General features: G+C 43.7%; 1 protein-coding gene across 3 annotated transcripts in view; it reads right to left on the reverse strand.

Moving 5' to 3' along the window:
* Nucleotides 1-23,739, reverse strand: part of FIRRM (FIGNL1 interacting regulator of recombination and mitosis) — a 215,541-nt gene that overhangs the window by 20,159 nt on the left and 171,643 nt on the right. For all 3 annotated transcript variants that reach the window (XM_075182744.1, XM_075182745.1, XM_075182743.1), the window contains one exon: nucleotides 18,310-18,414. In XM_075182744.1, coding sequence (XP_075038845.1) covers nucleotides 18,310-18,414 — 105 coding nt within the window. The remainder of the gene's footprint in view (nucleotides 1-18,309; nucleotides 18,415-23,739) is intronic.

A 23,739-nucleotide genomic window follows, 5' to 3' on the forward strand; every position in this document is an offset into this window, starting at 1 on the left:
TACACAGGAGTCAGGCCTCATCGGAGGGCAGTGGGTCGGCGGTCAGATGCGCTGACCGCCGACAGGAAGCAGAGAAGCGAGTCCAGTTGCTAGGCAACGGGCGAGCATGGGCAGGAGCCGGCCGGAAGGAGCATCCCGTTGCCTAGCAACGGGACGCTCCGAGAGAAGACGACCGTCCCCGGCAAGCGAGGCACTGATAAGAGACCAGCTATTTCCAGACATCTCGGCGCCTACATTGGCTAAGCGCAGGTCATTTTTACATATAACTTCATCCTGAGATTGGCCAACATCCAATATTGCTGGGGGTTTACAACCAAACTACTTGTTCACAGAAACGGAACTCTTGTGATAATTTCTTCTCCTGAAAAGGACTCAGCATTACTGACGGAATTCAGTTCCAAGATCCACCAGCCCGACCTAAGCCCAGCCGGATCACCAGAGAATGGTCCACACCTGATACATGAGCTCTCATATATATGATGTTATTTTAAGAGTTGTTTTGTTGCACAACTTATATTTCCTCTATGGGGAGTGGCCAGCACATCCTGTTGCACTGGTCACATCCCTAAGTGACCTAAGATAGTTTACTGGTTCTTGGACTTCCGGATGCTGACCCCGCTCTCTGAGAAGGTGTTAGGGCAAAGAACCTATTTTCCAGTTTGTGTGTTCAGGACCAGCGGTCCAAAATTTTTGATGTTACTATTATTTCAACACCTCTTTGTCAATATGGTTTGATTTATCATGCTAACTTTTTTTTTTGATCAAGCTTTTAGATTTAAATTAGGCTCATAGTGCCTTTACCCATAGTTACAAATGTTTTATCTATCTATCTATAGATACTATATCATATTATGGTAGCGGACTGTTTAGTATAGTTACCTGTTTAGACGGTTTCTTTTATTGGGTTGGAGTGCCCTTGGCCCGGGCACACGTCCCCACATATATACTTATTTTGCCACCTGTCTATTTTATTTTCCTATTTAGTGGCAAAATACTAGTTCCCTTATGGATGCTCTTTCAGTTTATTTGTGTTTCTTTGTCTTCCCCCTCCCTATTGTGTCTTCCCTTGTGTTCTGTGGCCTGTCGGAGACTTTTTGGAAAAGAAGGCCGCCATAGATAGAAGCCTGGGTAAGTTGTATTACTTATCTTAAAAAATAAAAATAAAATTCTGATATGCTCAAGTTTCTTTCTGTTAATGCAAAGGGTCTAAAGTCCCCCAACAAACGACGGATTGCGCTTAAAAGTTATACATCCCAAGGGGCCGACATAGTGGCTGTCCAGGAGACTCATTTCTCATCACATGCCTCGATCCAAATTCCATAACTCTAAATACCCTATTTGTTTTGCCGCATCTAGCCCATTTAAGAGAAATGGTGTAGTTATATTAATTGGAGCTTAATGTCCTTTTAAACTAGATAAACAAGTTTCTGATAAAAACGACAGATATCTAATCTTGGTGGGGAAAATTGGACGCCCCTATGCCCCTAACTCACGACAACTTCCGTTCCTCAGGAACCTCTGCAAGGCTGTTTATAGGGTTAAACGGGGATTGGTGCTATGTATGGGAGATTATAATGTTGCCCCGGATTTAAAGTTAGATCGTTCCTTTAGCCCCTCCAACAATCTAAATCTTCTCTTAACGCTTCTTCTTTAGCTTTTTCCCAAATGCTAGCGGAATATGACTTATACGATGCTTGGCGTGTATTGCACCCGGGGAAAAATAAGACGGTACATTCTTCTCCCATGTTCATAACTCATATTCTAGAATCAATTTGGTTTAAACTGACAAATGTATAAACAAAATCGAGATATTACCTACCACCTGGTCGGACCATGCTCCTCTGGTTTGGCATCTGGAGACCATTGCTTAGAGACCGGCCCTTGAGACTAGCAGAGCATATATTAACCAGTACCGAAGATAATCAAGTTATGAGGGTAGCTTTAGATTCTTATTTGCAGACCAACAAACCTGAGGACACCTCAGTATATGTCTATTGGTGTGCCCTTAAGGCAGTAATGAGAGGTGGCGGTAATTCAGGCTGCAGCAACAATTAGGAAGACACAGTACGAAGTACACTCCTCGTATGAGTCACAGCTGGCTTCTTTAGAGGCCCTTCAAAAACGTACCTGTGACAGGATGGACAGCCCTGTCTGTTGTCGCTGGGAACCGTCTGGGCTTATTTTGCCACCGTTCCTTTTCGTTATCCCAAATGCGCCCTCTTGCCGCAGTAGGAGAGGCTAACAATGCTGCCACCACTATGCTCCTTTATGGCACTCAGAACCACATTCCCTCTGGATAACTGTCACTGCTAGTGTACTCCTGTGCTAGTACACTTGGGCTGGTAACTCCGGACCTCTTACTATGGATCCGGGTTGCTGTGGATGGATCCTCCCTGACCTATCACACTGACCAGAGCTGCATGGGTAGCAGGCACAGCGGTGGTACTGGAAAAACTTGGGTCCAAACCTCAGACAGCCGGAGAACGAATTAGATTTAGGGTCTAATCTGCAGGTCACAGGATTACAGCAATATTGAAGAAGTTGTCAAGTAGGTCTTTGAAACAGAGTGATGTTTATTGCTCAAGTGTCCTGACAAGGACAGTTCCACTAATTTAAGGTATCAGTGGTCAGGTCAGATGGAACATCAGAATGTTACATGTTAGTGTACAAGTTAGTGCATTTATACAGATTTGGACCATGCTATTTTTAGACTCAGGATATATACTGCTTAGCAAAACATACATTTACATGCATTGCAAAGCTAACGATATTTACATTTATCTGTGAAATTCTAGAAATGCTGAGATGTCCTAGTCTTCATTAAAAGTTCTTGCCTTCAATGTTGGACCTTCACACATCAAAAGATCTAATTAACATGGGGCCTTTCATCAGACCATTCGGAATACATATTCACACAGAACAACAAAAACCAAAAACAAGCTACTTCCCTACATCACAATACACCAAAGGCTTGGTAAACATAGGCTCATTGTATCAGATATATACACCAGAAATAAGGTATTTCTTTTAGCAAGGGTAAACAGAAAAACCACATTTTCTACCCTGGTCTCAGAGATAACGATTTCCTATCTCACAATGAACACAATATAAAAAAAAAAGTGCATTGGCAATTTATATAAATCAGCAGCCTGCGCTATTTGCTTTAAATAAATTTATACCAGAAGTTATTTAATAGTGATCCAGCCACACACCCCCCATCTATGCGGAAACCAGGGTGCCATGTCCCACGAGTTGGATCCTGGTCCACCGTCTCCTAGGGTTTTCTTGCTTGTGTGCTATGTGAAAGTCACAAATTTGAAGTGCAAGGCTCCAGCGCAACAAACGGCCATTTTCCCCTGAGGTCTCTTGCAGCCATTTTAAAGAATTATGATCAGTCACCACAGTAAAATGTCGTCCATAAAAATAAGGTTGTAGTTTTTTCACTGACCAACCATTCCTTCTCAATTGTGGCATACCCCACCTCTCGATTTAGCAGTTTTCTGCTCAAATAGGCCACAGGGTGCTCCTGTCCATCAGGCTCCACCTGGTTAAGTACTGCTCCCAGTCCATACTGTGATGCGTCAGTTTGCACAATAACGTCCTTGTCATAGTTAGGCGCCAACAGTACTATAGCTTGAACCAGGGCTTCCTTTAACAACAGAAATGCCAGCTCACAAGAGGGTGCCCAGTCAACAACTTTGGGGAGTGTCTTCTTAGTGAGATCTGTCAGGGGCTTCGCTACAGTGCTAAAGTTTGGGACAAAACGTCTGTAGTAGCCTGAGGTCCCTAAGAAAGCCAGTACTTGTTTTTGGGTTGTGGGCTGGGGCCAGTCTCTGATAGCCTCTACCTTTGCTGGTTCTGGTTTAACCCTACCTCCCCACACATGATGACCCAGGTACTGCACCTCGGACATGCCTATTTGACACTTGTCTGCGCTGATGGTCAGACCTGCCAACTGAATTTTCTCCAACACTTGACCTACATGTCTTAGATGGTCCTCTCAGGATTTACTGAAAATGCAATGTCATCCAAGTACGCCTGAGCAAAGCCTTTACACCCTTTCAGCAGGTAATCAACCATATGCTGGAAGGTGGCGGGCGCATTCTTCAACCCAAATGGCATGGACTTAAAGTCGAACAGGCCAAATGGGGTGATGAATGCTGACCGTTCCTGAGCCTCGGGGGTCAAAGTCAAAGGTGGAAATATACTTTGCTCTAGCTAACTCGTCTAACAGAGCGTCAATCCGGGGCAGGGGATAGGCATCAGACACGGTCACCTCGTTCAACCGGTGGTAGTCTACGCAAAAACGCGTTGTTTTGTCCTTCTTGGGAACCAATACAAGGGAGGACGCCCGTGGACTATCAGATGGCTAGATCACCACTAGCGCAGGCATTTCCTGTACCTCCTTGTATATACTTTCCTTGGCCTCTGGTGAGACCCGATAAGCGGGTTGCCTAACTGGCCTATGCTCACCAGTCCAGAAACACTCTCGCTACAGGCACTTATTTTTCAACTCCATCTGCCACAATAACTTTGGCAGTGCGATTCTGCAATACTGCAGGAGGATCAATAAGATGGGGACTCACAACAGTAATTGAGGCCCCTGAGTCTCTCAGTCCTTCACCCTGCAGGGGTCCCACTTGGACCGGCTGCAGGATTCTCCACATGTTTTAGGGGGTCTTTTAAACACACAGGTGACTCTCTCCGCTGGGTCACCTTCGGATACGCCACACTCCACTGGGCTGGCATGGGTGGAAACTGTCTCTATAGGCTCACTTTCACCAGTTAAGCAAGTTAGCCGGGCCCCAGGACTCGAATTAGGGGCACGAGTCTGGGGTGCTGGGGCTGTGGGACAATCCATCCTTAAATGACCGATTTTCCCGCAGCTGTAGCACTTTTTCTCCAGCCTGGGCTCCGTTGGTCTCTGATAACTCTCAGGGACAGGACGGGGCAGTGGCTGGCGAATGGTACCAGAAGGTTTAGGTACTTGCTTTTGGGGGTGAGTAGAAGAGGGGTGTCCCCCTGTTTGTACAGTCCTTTGGGGTTGGCTGTTAGCCTGACGCCTCTGTCAGTGTGGCCTCACTGCCAAAAACTGATCCGCAAGCTGTGCGGCTGCTTCCAGGGTGCCTGGCTTCCGGTCCAGCACACATTCTGTGACCTCCGGTGCGCATCGTCGGTGAAACTGCTCTTGGCACATCAAGTCTATTACCTCATCCACGGTCTGGGCACCTGCCCCGTGCGCCCACTTCCTGGAAAACTCCCGCAGCTGGTTGGCAAACTCCTCATGAGTGGCGTGGAAGTCCTTTGTAAAGTCCTGGAACTTCAGACGATAGGTCTCTGGGGTAACAGAGTACCGTTTAAGGAGTGCACTTTTCACTACATCATAGTCCGCACAGTCCTCTGAGGGCACCCCACGGTAGTCCTCCACTGCATGTCCTTGAAGTGTGGGCACCAAAGGCTTAACCCATTCCTCTTTGGGTGCAGCGTGTAGTCTGTAGGTCCTTTCAAATACCTGCAAGTGCTCATCAATATTCCCAACACAGTCCTCAAATTTAGGCCAAGGTAGAGATGACAGTCCTGATCCTCTAGGGGGCACCTCCCCCATGGGCTGCGAGGCTGGTGTCCTTCCCTCTTGGCACAATGCCTCGATGACCTGTGCCCGCTCAACTGCAGATGCGTTGTCCCTTAAGGCCGCCAGCTGGATCTTTAGCTCGGCAGCCGTGCGCTCATCATAGGATAGAGGGGCTGGTTGTACGGAAGAAGTCTGCTGGGTAGAGGTCGTTGCTGTCTGTTGAACGGGAATCTCTGCTGTCTGGGAGTCTGGGGTACCATGATGTCGGTGCCATTCCCTCAGCGCCTCTCTCATCTCCGACCTGTTTGGCGAATGGCTGATGTCAATGCCCTTGGCACTGCACAGAGTCTCGAGATCTGTCCTGGACACGTTGGTGTAATCAGACATCCTGTGCGTTCTCCTGACTGCAGTTATACCTCTCCTGAATAACTCGGCTCTCCTGATTGGTTCACGAAAAGCCGCCTGCGGTAATCCAACCGCTTGCCACCAGAAATCTGTGACAGGATGGACCGCCTATGCCACCCCGTCTGTTGTTGCTGGGAACCGGCAGGGCTTACTTTGCCACCGTTTCCTTTTGTTATCCCAAATGCGCTCTCTTGCCACAGTAGGAGGGGCTTACAACGCTGCCACCAGTGAGCTCCTTTATGGCACTCAGAACCACGTTCCTTCTGGATAACTGTCACTGCAAGTGCACTCCTGTGCTGGTACACTTGGGCTGGTAACTCCGGACCTCTTACTATGGATCCCGGTTGCTGTGGATGGATACTCCCTGGCCTATCACACTGACCAGAGCTGCATGGGTAGCAGACACAGCGGTGGTATTGGAAAAGCTTGGGTCCAAACCTCAGACAGCCGGAGAACGAATTAGATTTGGGGTCTAATCTGCAGGTCACAGGATTACAGCAATATTGAAGAAGTTGTCAAGCAGGTCTTTGAAGCAGAGTGATGATTATTGCTCAAGTGTCCTGACAAGGACAGTTCCACTAATTTAAGGTATCAGTGGTCAGGTCAGATGGAACATCGGAATGATACATTTCAGTGTACAAGTCAGTGAATCTATACAGATTTGGACACGGCTATTTTTAGACTCAGGATGTATCCTGCTTAGCAAAACATAAATTTACATGCATTGCAAAGCTAACAATATTTTCATTTATCTGTGAAATTCGAGAAATGCTGTGATGTCCTACACCTGGTTTTCAGATGCAGAGAATCCAGGAGCCAGTCTTCATTAAAAGTTCTTGCCTTCAATGTTGGACCTTCACACATCAAAAGATCTAGTTAACATGGGGCCTTTCATCAGACCGTTCGGAATACATATTTACAAAGAAAAACAAAAACCAAAAACAAGCTACTTCCCTACATCACAATACACCAAAGGCTTGGTAAACACAGGCTTATTGTATCAAAAATATATAGATCAGAAATAAGGTATGTCCTTTATCAAGGGTAAACAAAAAAACAAATTTTCTACCCTGGTCTCAGAGATAACGATTTCCTATCTCACAATATCAAAAAATAAGTACTTCATAACATACTTAGGCATATGCATACCATATGTTCTTAATTTGATTATCCAACTTAACTACCAACCGCTGTTATGTCAGTTTGATAAGCTCATAAAATCCTGGATCAATTTTGAGATTTCCTGGGTGGGAAGGGTAGCGGCCCTAAAGATGACGCTCCTTCCGAAGATCCTCTACTTGTTTTCCTGTATTCCTTATCTAGTGCCTATGTCTTTGCTTAAATTTTTTTATTCTATTTCATTTAAATTTATTTGGAACAATAGACGCCCTAAACTCTCAAGAGAAAGGATGTTTAGAGCTAAAATAGAAGGTGGAGTTGCAGCCCATAAGTTAGAAACATACCAATTTGCGGCTGTTTTGGATCAGCTTAGGGATTGCTCCTCTCCAGTTAAGGAAACCTTGGGTAAGCATCGAGCAGTATGGTTTCTCCTCATTTCCATTAGCAGACCTTCTATGGTTCGAGAAACCAAGTAGACAGAGTCCTCTCCAAGCCCTGAGAAGCGTCAGAGACACTCTCTTGGTCTGGGACAAGATGTTGATTTCCTTGCCAGAATTCCACCTTCCCTCCTCCAGTCTGTCTGCAATTGCACTGTCACAATTGATCCCAGACCTCCGTCTTGACTTTTGGGATACGCAGGGTGCCAGACGGGTGCGGGATCTTATGTATGGAGGATTACTTGTCTCATTTTGCAGAATTCAAGAGAAATAGGATATCCCAGTTTGTGATTTTTATAAGTATCTTCAAATTAGACATTGGATACAATCCCGGCCCTCCCACCCATCGGTTTTGAGGCCGGTTCCACCTTGTATGACCTAAAGGAAAAAAGAAATGGAAAGAGGTGTACAAAGGGGCACTCCAGAGATGTAGTAATTGATAATTTAAAAAGGTATATTCTTTATTTTCTTAATTTAAATTTATATCAAGAGTATTTCCGGCAGAAAAAGCTAGCAAAATATAAAAAGAAAAAAGAGAAGTAAATTAAAATTGCGGATCAACCGTAAATGTCTATGTCTACCTGACAATTATTTCTATTATTGTTGCACCAATTAATCTAACATCATAGTTCCGGTATCAATTATTCAATACAAAATCGCACCTAAGTTAATAGTTTTGAAGGAAGGGCACTAATAAAGAATATAATACATATGCCCGCCTCCCCTGAAATTCTTTCCACCTAATATACCGGGTCTAAATAGAATTCTAATAGGGATCTTGATCTAAAATCTCATGGTACTGTCCCTAAATCCTAGTTACACTGGCAGCAGGTGGTTCAGGAGGATAATAACTTGCACATTAATATAAGTGCTCCGTATCTAGGTATATTTCTAGAAGCAATAGAAGCAACTGTTTGTTCAGTTCGTGTAAGGCTAATGGTGCCCAAACCCAGTAAATTCAACATTAGGATGCGAGTCAGGTAGGACAGAGCGAACGCCGACGCGCATTTTGTTTAGGAAGATTTATCAAGGTAATGCGAGAGTCCATTTTGTGTGTCTTATATAGTCAGAGGAGACGAACCCCTCCGTGCCGTCAATAATTCCAGCCAATACACGATATCGTCAACTGACAGTGATTGACAGCATTCTAGTCCAATTAAATACCAGTATTGTCCGTTTTCTTCTTCCTCTAAAATCGAATTAGTCATTGTCTTATTATGGAGTTATCGGAGATAAACAAAAGACGGTATGTTTGAAATCAAGAATATAATTACTGATATTACATCCAGGTAGGAAATGTATAAAGAGAAATAAGAACTATGTTAAAATTAACAAGTTATACTGTAGCGATTCTCCTATATGTATGTCCATGTAGATCTACATGATCGGAAGGGAAACCCCTTCATAACATATTTAATTATAGCCAAACAATAAGAACCTAAGGTGACAGTAATTGGCAGCATTGAAATGTAATAAGAAATATCGGCATAAACCATATCGGTATGCTCTTATGACGTCTCATCTAAAGTCTAAATCTTATAATTTGATATAAGGAAAAACATAATAAAGAAAAAACATTTATGTATAATAAATACTAAAAAAGAAAAAATATGATTATTACTGACAAGTTTAAGAAAGAACATAAAAAACTGTGATTGATAACACTCGAGAGATATTATAACATCTCTTCTATACATAGATCCATATATCAATGTTTTTTACTTTTATTTTCATTTTTGTGGAATTTAGGCAAAACATACAAAGTAGATATCTTTGGGTTCTGAATACATAGAAAGTCCAAATCATTCTTCGTGATGGTTTCCTCCTGATATGCCTCTTTAATGATATTTTTGTACAAAAATAGGAAATTGGCAGTGGGATTGAAGATAAGATGTTGATAACATGTTTTGTCATTGAGTTGGCAGTATATCATCACAAAGAATGATTTGGACTTTCTATGTATTCAGAACCCAAAGATATCTACTTTGTATGTTTTGCCTAAATTCCGCAAAAATGAAACTGATCCCCCCGGAAGACGTATACATTCTGGAATCGGCGAACTCACAGAAAATGCAAATGTATTTGTGGATACTTATCTACGAGAATATGTAGTGAGCTTACCCTCCTATGTTAGAGACACCTCAGATGTTTTATCTAAACTATACGGTGTAATTATTAATGATGATACCAAACTGGCATCATATGATGTAGAATCATTATACACTAACATCAATCACAACCAAGGACTTGCAGCAGTGAAATATTTTTTGGATATGAACACAAGGACGGAAATTAATGAATTCCTAATAACACTATTAAAATTTGTGTTAACCAAAAACTATTTCGTCTTTGATTAATGATTTTATTTAGATATGGGGCACAGCAATGGAGACATGCTGTGTCCCAACTTATGCTAACATTCCTTAGCTGGTGGGAGAAGGAGATGGTATTCACGGAGGAACATGAGATGTATCCTGACCATATAAATTTAGGATTACGATACATTGATGACATTTTAATTCTGTGAGAAGGAAGTGAAGATCTCTTCCATGAATTTACCCAAATCCTCAATACTAATACGCTTGATTTAAAACTAACTTCTGAAATCAAACTAAAATTAATTTTTTAGATTTAACCATCTACCAAACTGAGAATGGCTCTCTTGAAACAGATGTCTAAAGGAATTCCGAAGGGAGAATTCCTAAGAATGAAGAGGAATTGCTCTAACAATGACACTTTTAGTAAGAGATCGAAAGAACTGACTCAAAGATTGAGACAAAGAGGTTATAGTAGAAAAATGATACAGAATGCGAGAAATTCTACTATTTTAAGAGATAGAGAAAGCTTAATCTATTCTAACACTAGACTTACAGAAGATAACTCAAAAGTCAGAATGATTGACACTTATTGTGCGGAGTGGAAAGATTTTGCTACAATCCTTCAGCGACACTGGCATATCCTACTCTCTAATGAAGATCTACGTCAAGATTTGGATGATAAAATTAATATCAGTTGGAGAAGAGCTAGAAATATAAAGGAACGTTTAGTCCACAGTCACTTTAGTCCAACTATAAAATGAAACAATAGACATCAAGGATTTTATAGATGTGGCACGTGTAAAGATTGCCAATATACTATTCAAAAGAAGGAGTACACTGACAAATACAAGATAAAATGGAAAATAAAACAATTTCTAAATTGTAATACCACTGGAGTCATCTACTGCCTGACATGTCCGTGTGACTTAAATTATATTGGAATGACGAGTCGCCCTTTCAAAAAACGTCTGCTGGAACACATGAAACATATTAAAAATGCACGTAGGGACCAGAATAACTTTAAAACACTTACTACTTACACTTATAACTTTAAAACACTTTATGCAATTCCATGATAATGACCCAGGGCAAATTAAAGCTTTCACTATGGAAAAAGTCACTCTGGGAATCAGAGGGGGCAATTTACAAAATTAATTAATTAAAAGAGAAAATAAAAAAATCTTTATGATGGAAAGTATGTCCCCTTTTGGCCTCAAAGATTACATAAGTTACTCTGTACTCCTGATTTCAAACATACCGTCTTTTGTTTATCTCCGATAACTCCATAATAAGACAATGACCAATTAGATTTAAGAGGAGGCGGAAAATGGACAATACTGGTATTTGATTGGACTAGAATGCTGTCAATCTCTGTCAGTTGACAATATCGCGGATTGGCTGGCATTATTGACGTCACGGAGGGGCTCTGACTATATAAGACACACAAATTGGACTCTCGCATCACCTTGATAAATCTTCCTAAGCGAAACGCGAGTCGGCATTTGCTCTGTCCTACCTGACTCGCATCCTAATATTGAATTTACTGGGTTTGGGCACCATTAGCCTTACCTGAACTGAACAGATAGCTGCTTCTATTGCTTCTATAAATATACCTAGATACGGAGTACTTATATTAATGTGCAAGTTATTATCTTCCTGAACCACCTGCTACAAGTGTAAGTAGGATTTAGGGACATTACCATGACATATTAGATCAAGATCCCTATCAGAGATCTATTTAGACAGGGTATATTAGGTGGAAAGAATTTCAGGGGAGGCGGGCATATGTATTATATTCTTTATTAGTGCCCTTCCTTCAAAACTATTAACTTAGGTGCGATTTTGTATTGAATAATTGGCACCGGAACTATGATGTTAGATTAATTGGTGCAACAATAATAGAAATAATTGTCAGGTAGACATAGACGTTTGCGGTTGATCCGCAATTTTAATTTACTTCTCTTTTTTCTTTTTATATTTTGCTAGCTTTTTCTGCTGGAAATACTCTTGATATAATTTTAAATTAAGACAATAAAGAATATACCTTTTAAATGATCAATTACTACATCTCTGGAGTGCCCCTCTGTACACCTCTTTCCGCCTCTTTTTTCCTTTAGATTATTCAAGTGTGAGGGTGCACCATTCAGGCAAATGCTATATATAGTATTGATATCTTTCTGAATGGTCAATGTATAAAAGCCAATATAGGGATGTATTAATATATTGCTTGGTGTGGTTGTTCTTCTCTTTTTTCTTATCCACCTGGTATGATGTCGTCTCTCTCCCCTACCTCTCACGTGGGAGGCATTTCAGTATGGTACAGACTCCTGATGGTTCCGGTAGATAGCAGAGATCTCTCGATACAGCGGGTCTGGGAGAGGGATCTTGGCTTAGATATTCCAACAGAGGTTTGGGAGAAAATTTATCAGACTATATACAAAATGTCTAAGTTAATCATTCAGAAATGCCGATTAAAATGGTTCATAGGGTGTACCTCACTCCAGATAAACTTTACAAAATCTGGCCTTCAGAAACCAAATATTGCTGGAGAAATTGTGGGGAGATTAGTATGCTTATTTTCTGGACCTGTTCTAAGCTTCAGTCACTTTGGGTCCAGATTTTTTAACCAATTACTCAGGTCACCAAGGTTGATTTATCTCCATCTCCAGCTATTGCGCTTTTACACCTCTATCCCCCTCATCTACAGTGCCATAACCATTATGTTGTTGGGATATACTCATCTCAGCTAGAGCCGCAAATAGCTCAAAACTGGAAATCCATCTCTTACCAAAATTATTTACAAAGTCCATCTGACCTGACCACTAATACCTTTAATCAGTGGAACTGTCCTTGTCATGGCACCCGAGCGAAATAAAACAACACTCATTGCTTCAAAACCCTGCTTCACAACTTCTTTAATATTGCTGTAATCCTGTGACCTGCAGATTAGACCCCAAATCTAGTCCTTTCTCAAGCTGTTTCTGAGGTTGGACCCAGCTTTCGAGTACCACCGCTCTGCTGCTACTCAGCAGCTGGCCATTGTGACAGTCCAGAGGGATCCATACAGAGCACCCTGGTCCATAGTAAGCGGTCAGGGGAACCAGCCCAAGTGTACCAGCACAGGAGTACACTAGCAGCGACAGTTACCCAGAGGGAACGTGGTTCTCGGCGCCATAAAGGAGCCCAGTGGTGGCAGCAGGCTCCTCCTACTGCTGCAGCAGCCTTACTCTTCAAATGTATGACTTACATAATTCACAAGCAAGGAAAGGCTCACAGCAATGCAGATGGACTGTCTCGGCAGGAAGAGACGGATCCCCTGGGTCACCTCCAGTAATCCTAAGAACTGCAGGACCAGGAGCCAAATTGTTGGGACATGGCACGCTGGTTGCCCGCATGGACAAAGGGGAAGGGAGTGTGACTGGATCACTTATAAGCAACTTATGGTATAAATTTATTTAAAGGAAATAGAGCAGGGTGCTTATTTATAGAAATGCAAATGCACTTATTTTTTGATATTGTGTATATTTTGGTAATGCAAAGCTTTATTTCTGAGACCAGGAAAGAAACTCATTTGTTTTAATCTTGCTAGAGGAAATGCACTATTTATGATGTATATATTTGATACAATAAGCCTTTGTTTAGGAAGTCTTTTGTGTATCTTGGTGTAAGGAAATGTCTTGTTTGGGGTTTTGCAACTCCTCTTGGGGAATTCTTTTATTGGAGGAAATGTGTATTCTGCAACTGTTGGAAGACAGCACCCATGCTAATCTCATGTTAATTAGACCTTTTGATGCGAGTGTCCAATACAACTTAAGGGAAAGGAAGGGGTAATTAGACTTGCTGTCAGATGTCCACTGTGTCCAAAATAATAATAATAAGAAAAACACAGCAAGGTTTTAGGAAATCACAGATAAACGTGAATATTGTTAGCTTTGCATTGCATGTAAATCCATGTTTGGGTAAACAAATTGCATCCTGATTCTAAAAATAGCCTGTGAGGTTGTGTCTAAAACTGTATAAAAAGAGAACCCTTGTAAACAGAAATGTATTATTCTGATGTTCCATCTGACCTGGCCACTGATACCTTTAATCAGTGAAACTGTTCTTGTCAGGACAGTTGAGCGAAATAATCACTCTCTGCTTCAAGACCCTGCTTGACAACTTCATCATCATCATTTATTTATATAGCGCCACTGATTCTGCAGCGCTGTACAGAGAACTCATTCTCATTGGTCCCTGCCCCATTGGAGCTTACAGTCTAAATTCCCTAATATAGACACACACTCACACACAGACACAGAAAGAGAGGGAGAGACTAGGGTCAATTTTGATAGCAGTCAAATAACCTACCAGTATGTTTTTGGAGTGTGGGAGGAAACCGGAGCACCCGGAGGAAACCCACGCAAACACAGGGAGAACATACAAACTCCACACAGATAAGGCCATGGTCGGGAATCAAACTCATGACCCCAGTGCTGTGAGGCAGAAGTGCTAGCCACTAGGCCACTGTTCTGCTTCTTCAATATTGCTGTAATCCTGAGACCTACAAATTAGACCCTAAATCTAATCTGTCCTCCAGTTGTTCTGAAGTTTGGACCCATCCCTAGTACCAACGCTCTACCCGCTACCCAGCAGCTCTGGCCAGTGTGATAGGCCAGAGGGGATCCATCCACAGTGTGAGGACACCGGGATTGGAACCAAAGCTCACTAGTAACCCATCCCTCTAGGTTCACAGGTCACACAGGTAAGGAGACAGGAAAGAGATAATAATCCCTTTTATTAAACAAAGTGCACACACTTAGTAAAATACAACAGTGCTCCCCAAGGAGAAACTTGTTCCCCCACAAAATATAACAAGTGTCAGAAAATCACCAGTGCAAGTAAAAACTCCCCAACAATGTCCATAGCAGGTTACCTCCAAGCACAGTCCTAGCAGGCCCAAACTCCTGCTAATAAAGTCCCCAGCTGACAATCCAAGTGGGCCAGGATTTCTGATCTGTAAGGTGGGTCGGTGTATCTTGTAGATCCCAGCCGCTCGGCCAACTCTCCACCAGCATGGTGGGACCATGGGTATTAGTCTCTCTACCGATGTAGGCTCACCAATTCCAAAGAATCTGTGAGTGTCTATTGATGGGGTGGCAACAGAATCATTCCTAGAGGTACACTGTCCGATCTGTGTCAAGAAGCTCCTGCTTCAAGCATTCCTTTCTGGCCCTGAGAGAATACGGTTACTCTCATTCAGTCCAAGTCCTTGCTCTCTCAAGATTCTCCAACAACAACCTCCCCTCCACCAGATATCACCTTTTTGTCCCTTCTCATAAGACACCCGATCCTGACCACCTCCCTGGGTCAACCTCCTACTCATTGTCTTCTTGTGATTGGTGGTGTGAAGAGTTTGGGTGGTAACAGAGGTGGAAGTAGAGCATGACATCAGTGGTCTCCCACCTGCGGTGATGGTGCCAATCAGACTGTGTTGAAGAGTTGCAGGAACAATAGTTAGCAAACAAGGAGAGTCCCTCTCCTGATTTTAGATAAGGTCCTGACCCTTCTCTTTTTAACCCCTTCCACTCTTTTTTTATGTCACAGGTTCCATAGCTGTTTCACACCTCCTGTGAGCTGCCTCCCCCCTCCTTCTCCGGACACCACCAAAATAACAGATCTGGCCACTGGGCGGCATTTAATAACAGAGTGAGCCACGGTTGTTCAATTGGCCCACTTAGGACAGACCGGGTTGGCACAATATTCCCAATATAAGGCCCGGGTCTGTCATACACAGCAACCCTGATCCATAGGAAGAGGTCAGGAGTACCAGCCCAGGTACACCTGTAACGGGGTACATTAGCAGCACCAGTTACCCAGAAGAAACCCGGTACTGGACGTCGGTAAGAAGTCCAGTGGTGGCAGCATTTGTAAGCCCCTCCTACTGCGGTTAAATAGCGCATTTGGATAACGAAAGGGAATGGTGCCAAAGTAAGCCCAGCCGGTTCCCAGCAACAGCAGACAGGGTGGCATAGGCGATCTATCCTGTCACACAGTCAGTACCCAATAGCAAAGCAGGAGGGAGTACAGTGGCCAATAGAGTGGCTAAATATAGTCAGCACTAACATATAGCAGGAGATAGTACAGTAACAGCAGCACACACTCAGACCAACCAGAACTAATAGGAAAAATATTGCCCACATGCAGAACAACAGCACAGCAGTTAAGCAGCGTAGAGGTGAGGAGTCTGAGAAAGGTGAGATTTTATCAATAAAAGCTCACCATGAGGGAGGAGCTACAACTGGGGAAAAATGAAGCTCCCCCTGTGAGCCCAGTCTAACCACAACGCCATTGAAACAGATATGCTGCTATGTGTTGTCTCTAGTACAGGGTTTGTACTCTACAGCTTCCAAACTGACCCCTGTGCCGTCCACCGCAAGTACCTGGAGGTGTGGCAGCCTGTCCGACACGATCCCCCTTCCAACCCAGCAAACTGCTGTTAGTCAGGCTGAGTGACAGAGACAGCTGAATGCCGCGCTGCAGTTGCGGCCATCGTGTTCCTGGAATCAGCTCTAACACTGCTGACTAGGTCAGCACTGGAAGCCCATAGGGCAAGAGAGAGGGGACCAACAAGAGCAATCGGAGGGGCACTTGTACCCTCTCGTAAAATAATAGAATTCTCTCAGTGAACACCACTAGTTAATTTAGTCATGAAAGGATAATTAAATAGTAAAAAAAAGGTGCCCTACACCTTGGGCACTAAAATAAAAAGTGAATGGTCTCTGTACAAAGGAGCACAGATAGGAAGGAGCAGGGCAGAAGAATCTTTTGTTGCAGTAATGCCCTCTGTACCCAATGGTAAGTTGTGTCTTCCAAAAGGCATGATTCATAAATATGCCCCTAGTACTTACTATTTACATGGTCATCAGACAATAGGTAGATTCCTCTCTTTCAAATGTGGGTGCCCCGTGTATTTCGCAATTGGGAAGGGGGAGTGGGTAGAGATTTAGCCACCTTATACTTACCATAAATAATAGGATTTTTATACTTTAGTCCTTTAGGGACATCAGGTACATTGGGCATAATGTAGTGAGGATAGACATATGGCACTTTAAGAAAATTGATATCTATCCCTAGCTTCAACCCCTCTATGTCCCCCCTTCCTGTTAGGTCCCAGTTTATGTTTAACCATACCCCACAGAAAGAAAAGCAACAAATAAAGAGGAAACCAACAACATCCTCTTGAACAAACACCACAACATGTCACACAAAAGAAGAAACTAGAGCGTTAAGGATGAGTGCCCGGTGTCCCCCAATGGAGAGAAACAGATTTTATAGGAAGTATAAAAATCCTATTTTCTCCTACATCCAATAGAGGACGCTGGGTACATTGGGGACGTCCAAAAAACACCATCAAGGGTGGGAATGCTCAAAAAAAACATCTGCCTCCCAATTTTCTATCCCTGGGATAAAAATGGCCATGAAGGCCCGAACGTGAGTTTCGGCCCAAAGAAAGATCTTGCGTCTCTCTCACATGCCTAAAGGACTGCTGATGCCTCTCCGGTGATTGAGGTATGCCACTGCCGTGGCACTGTCCAACTGTATCTTCACTGCCCGTCCCTACAGCAAACGCTCAAATTTGATTAGAGCTCAGAACACCGCTCGCCATTCTAATACATTGATTGGAAGCTTAGATTCCTCCAGAATCGAAAGACTCTGAAAACAGGCGTGAAGATAGACGGCACCCCAACCCCAAATACAGGCATCACTTAAATCCGATCTCAGATCGAGAATGGGCGACCCCTGCAGAGATTGTCCTTATGCAAACACCAAAGGAGCGACTGATGCACTTGAGGAGAAAAATGTTTAATAACGGACTGGAAAGATTCAGATAAGATCTGTTCCACTTCGAGAGGAGTTTCAGCTAGAACTCTCGAGCATGAATCTAGGCAAACTGGACCGCCTCAAAAGTCGATACCATTTTGCCAGGAATCTTTATGCTAAAGTGTACAGAGGTCTGCTTGGCAGTCAATATCACACAGCCTCCAAGTCCAAAATAAGAAAAAGGACTATAAATGAATGAAAAACTTAAACAGGAGCTGTCTAGCAGCCCCAAAACATCCTACACGCAGTGCATTAAAGTTAAACTGAGACGTAACAGGAAAAGGGGCAGACGGGGAGGAGCTAGGGCTAAGAATCAACTTTATTACAATGCCACACGCTTACTCCCACTACAGTATACCCAATGTACCCGATGTCCCAATATTGGATGTAGGAGAAATTATCCACCAACTGCACCTTCTGTGGGAATTCGTACAATTGCCTAAATCACACTGCCACAATGGTGTAGTCATAGCCTTATCTAGCACTCCCCTTCCTATGTGTATATGAATTAACTTGCCACAACCTTTCTTATGAATACAGGTCAATATACATACACAGTAATAGATAATACTGTAACATACTGAATAGAAAATACCTCAGCAAATTGAGTAAAAGCTTCTAATGCATGCTGATTAATTATCCATGTTTCATCTGCAAGAAGCATGGAGAACAAGCCTGATATTTTTGGCAAAACTGCAGTCTGAAAAAAAAAACCAGAAAAATTACCATTATTAAGGGATCAGAAGAACACAAGTTTACATGTGACAAAGAGATAAACAGCTTATATTTTACAAACACGAATTAGAAGTGTACGCATAGTTTTCATAGTTTAACGTGCACCTGAAGCGTGAGCAGATGATAAAATTAGACTTTCTGATAATTATCATGCAGTAAGGTTATAAAAGTTGACTGCAACTTCAATGGGCTCTACTAATTTAAAAAATGGCTCATGGAGGAGGAGGATTCATTTGGATCAACAGGATATATAGGATTTGATCTTTGGAAAGCCGATATAGTGACTCTGAAAACAATGAATTTAAACAATAAGGGTTCTCACATAGACGCAGAAACCACATGCAAACCAGCCAACTTAGAGAAATCCTTCCACACCATAATTATCTTATAGATAGATTAGGAAAGTCACAATGGATGCGGGTAACCTTTTAGAGCCTGACCATGCTGTTTAGGTAAATTTTCACTTACTGATAAATTCTGTACATTGTCCTATATCTGTGGTGAATCATATATAATATAGGATAAAACAATATGAAAATGAATCCATGTGTCCTATGATTTTATGCTGAAAGAAAACACTGAGATTACTACTAATACTACTCATCCGTTAAGAGTGTGACTGATTGCTATATATATTTGATTGGTATATTTGGAAGTAATAATAAAGAACTTCGGTCACACATCGGATCTGGGTGCATTTTTTCCCTATTTATGGATATCTAAAGCCTAGCTACCATGCTTATATATTACACTCATAGGTGTTACAATCAGCTTGACACATAATGAACTGTGCACGCGTATAAACGGCAGCTGAACAATGGGATTTTTATACTTACGTAAAATCAGTTTCTCTTAATCCGTTGGGGGACACCGGGACCTTGGGGTATAGGGTAGATCAGGCGAATGCTGGCACTTTAACTTTTAGTTAACTAAAACTCTGGCTCCACCCTCTCTATACCCCACCTCCTGCTAGAGGCCAGTCTATGTTTAACCAAGCCCGCAGAAAGGGAGATAGAGAGAACCAAAGAAAAGAGAATAAACTTAACACATAACATTCTCTTAACAATCAAACAACATGTCAAACAGAAGGAAAAACCAGAGCGTTAAGGGTGGGCGCCCGGTGTACCCCAACGGATTAAGAGAAACGGATTTTACGTAAGTATAAAAATCCCATTTTCTCTAACATCCTTGGGGGACACCGGGACCTTGGGGACATCCCAAAGCTGTATGTCACGGGCACTAGGAGTCTTTACCCAGGTATCACCAGATGATGGACTTACCAGAGCAGTATAGGTGGTAATATGGTACTCTGGTAGCGGGGTGATCACGGAACAGGAGACAGCAGATGGTAAGAGAATGCTCGTGGAAAGTCTATGACTAGCAGCACTGGTAATATATAGATAATTGTACACGAGGAACTGAATGGACAAGGAAACGTGAGGGTAGTCAGTGTTCTGCGGATAGCAAGTTGTACCACTGCTATAGTGAGGAGGAATGTCCAGACGTAACGAGGAGGTGATGAGAGTCAGCGGTCTGCGTATAGCAAGTTGTACCGCTGTCTAGGTGAGGGAATGGTATCCAGGTGAAGGTATCCGGGAAGTCAGTGGTCTGCGTTAGCAAGTTGTACCACTGAAATATATATGTGAGGAGGAGCACGGGGAGATAAATACAATGCAGAGTATACACGGGCACACTGAACTTGATCCCACGATGATATGCACAAAATAGTAATAACTGAGCAGCACTGCACAAATATACAAAGTCACAAGAACTATCCAGGCTAAAAGGTAACACAGTCAAATGATGGCAACAGTCTCAGTGGATAGGAAACTCCAGAGGAGAACAACTCAGTCCAGCAAGGTATGCAATACACCAGCACAGTCAATGATAAGTATGCATACCGTGGTTCAGGAGAGCAGGCTGTCAGAAAGAGGTGCAGGGATACCTGAACGGCTGGAGGCCGGCAGGATACGAAGTCCCAGGAGGATGGAAGCGGTAACCAAGTAGGTGCAGCGCACAGGTAGGTAGACCAGCAAGGATGGAAACAATACTCAGGAAGCAGTAGTATATAGAACTGGACACCTGGAGATCACTGGAGAGTAGAGGTGGTATAGCAGAGATGAAAGCAGCGGAGCGTTGATCCAATGCAGACAGGCGAGTTGACACAGGCAGGAACACTGTAGAAGCACGGAGAGCGGATCAGCTGGCTGCAGACACGAGGAGTACTGGAGGGTTGCGATGAGCAGGGCACTGCAGATACACGGAGGCAGCGGATAGGAATCAGCTGGTGCAGTCACGATGAAACACGGGAGAGTTGAGCTGAGCAGGATACTGTAGATACACGGAGTCAGCGGATAGGAATCAGCTGGTGCAGTCACGATGAAACACGGGAGAGTTGAGCTGAGCAGGATACTGTAGATACACGGAGGCAGCGGATAGGAATCAGCTGGTGCAGTCACGATGAAACACGGGAGAGTTGAAGTGAGCTGGAAACTGTAGAGCACGGAGGCAGCGGATAGGAATCAGCTGGTGCAGTCACGATGAAACACGGGAGAGTTGAAGTGAGCTGGAAACTGTAGAGCACGGAGGCAGCGGATAGGAATCAGCTGGTGCAGTCACGATGAAACACGGGAGAGCTGAAGTGAGCTGGAAACTGTAGAGCACGGAGGCAGCGGATAGGAATCAGCTGGTGCAGTCACGATGAAACACAGGAGAGTTGAAGTGAGCTGGAAACTGTAGAGCACAGAGGCAGCGGATAGGAATCAGCTGGTGCAGTCACGATGAAACACAGGGGAGATGAAGTGGTCTGGAAACCACAAACGAACAACAGGAATCAGCAGGAGCTGAATACACGAGGAAACACAGGAACACCTTCAGAGGCTCATGGGGAATGAGACTCCAAGATCAGGCAACGAGGTATTGACCACAGGTGCTTTAAATAGGGAGTGTTGCTTGATCAGCCAATTAACTAAAAGGAACATGTACTGAAGGTTTGAAAGGGCTGCACATGCGCAGACCCTCAGGATGGTGGACGGCCACGGTTCCTAAACACACGGGAAGTAGCACTCACAGTCCGGTGAGTGACACTGTATCACGGGAGGGAACGCTCAGAAGAAACGGCCCGAAGCACCTTTCTCCCGAAACTTGCATCCCTAGAGGCAAACACATTAAATCTGTAAAACTTTGTGAAAGTGTGTACAGAAGACCACGTGGCCGCTTTACACAACTGTTCACTGGAGGCACCATGGCGTGCCGCCCAGGAAGCACTTACAGATCTTGTAGAATGCGCCCGCAGATTAGCAGGGACAGGCTCCCCAGCCCCATTGTAAGCCTGGCGGATAACAGCTGTAATCCACCTAGCAATAGTCACCTTAGAAGCTGGCCAGCCTCTTTTGTGAGCATCGTAAAGAATAAAAAGATCCTCAGTTTTACGAAACTTCTGCGATCTTTTGACATAAATTCTCAAGGCACGAACCACATCAAGATAACGAATAGAATCATCTTGATTAGAAGAAGAGGAATCAGCTAGAGCCGGGATGACAATATCCTGATTCAGATGAAACATAGAAATAACCTTTGGAAGGAAAGATGGCTTAGTTCGAAGAACTGCCCTATCCTCATGAAAAACTAGCAGAGGAGACTTACAAGACAAAGCTGCAAGCTCTGAAACTCTGCGTGCCGTTGAAATGGCTAAAAGAAAAACCGTTCGCAAAGTAAGAAATTTGAAATCTACTGAATTTAAAGGCTCAAATGGAGGATGCTGTAAAGCCCTCAAAACCAAATTCAAATCCCATGGTGAAACCGAAGGAATATAAGGAGGCTGAACATGAACACCCTGAATGAAAGTCTGCACATCAGGTATGACATCAAGTTTTCTCTAAAAGGAAATTGAAAGAGCTGACACCTGACCCTTAAGAGAACTAAGACGCAAACCTGCATCCAAGCCATCCTGCAGGAACCTCAGTAACCTGGCCAGACGAAAAAAAGATGTAGGATACCCCTTCTTTTTGCACCAACCAATATATATCTTCCAAACCCGATGATATATTTTGGCTGAAGACGGCTTTCGAACACGAAGCATGGTTTGAACAACCCGTCTCGAAAAACCCTTAGCTCTTAAGATCCTGGCTTTAACAGCCACGTCGTTAAAGCCAGACGATGCAAACCCTGATGACAAAAGGGACCCTGAGTTAGAAGATCTGGGCGAATTGGCAACCGCCACGACCGACCTCCTGCCATGAAGAGCACGTCGGTGTACCAAGCTCTGCGCGGCCAATCCGGGGCTACCAGAAGCACTGGAACACCCTCTCTCTTCACCTTTTGCAGTACTCGAGGAAGCATGGCTATCGGAGGAAAAAGGTACACTAAGCGGTATTTCCAAGGAACCGACATAGCGTCTACCGCTTGCCTCGTGATCTCTTGCACGGGAACAGTAGTGGAGCACTTTGTGATTCAACCGGGATGCCATCATGTCGACATCCGGTTGACCCCATTTCATCACCAACTGTTGAAACACCTCCGGATGGAGAGCCCATTCCCCTGGGTGTAGAGTCTGCCGACTTAGAAAGTCTGCCTCCCAATTTTCTATTCCGGGAATGAACACGGCCATGATTGCCGAAACGTGAGCTTCTGCCCACAGAAATATCCTTTGAGTCTCCCTCATGGCCAGAGGACTCCTGGTGCCTCCCTGATGATTTAGATAAGCCACTGTTGTGACATTGTCTGATTGGATCTTTACTGGCTTTCCCTGCAGCAAATGTTGCGCACTTTTTAGAGCGTGAAACACTGCGCGCAGTTCCAAGACATTGATTGGAAGCTTGGACTCCTTCTGAGTCCAAAGCCCCTTAAACTGAGCCTGAAGACATACAGCCCCCCAACCCCGAAGGCTGGCGTCTGTTGTAATTAGAATCCAATCCCAAATGGAGAACAAGCGACCCCTGTAGAGATTCTGCCTGTGTAACCACCAGATCAGCGACTGGCGCATCTGTGGAGATAGGCGAAACACCTGACTCCCCAGATTTCGATGAGATTTGTTCCATTGTGACAAAAGGTCCAACTGAAACTGTCGCGCATGAAACGGAGCAAACTGGATCGCCTCGAAAGACGATACCATCTTGCCCAGAAGCCTCATCGCAAAATGAATGGAGGGTCTCCTTGCCATCAACAGGGATTTCACCATCCCCTGTAAGGCTAAAATCTTGTCCTGAGGGAAAAATACCCGCCTCTGACGGGTATCGAATAGAAGACCCAGAAATACCATCTGCTGTGATGGGATCAACTTGGATTTCTT

Source organism: Mixophyes fleayi, chromosome 8 (assembly GCF_038048845.1).
Source record: "Mixophyes fleayi isolate aMixFle1 chromosome 8, aMixFle1.hap1, whole genome shotgun sequence".
In the NCBI taxonomy this organism is placed as follows: domain Eukaryota; kingdom Metazoa; phylum Chordata; class Amphibia; order Anura; family Limnodynastidae; genus Mixophyes; species Mixophyes fleayi.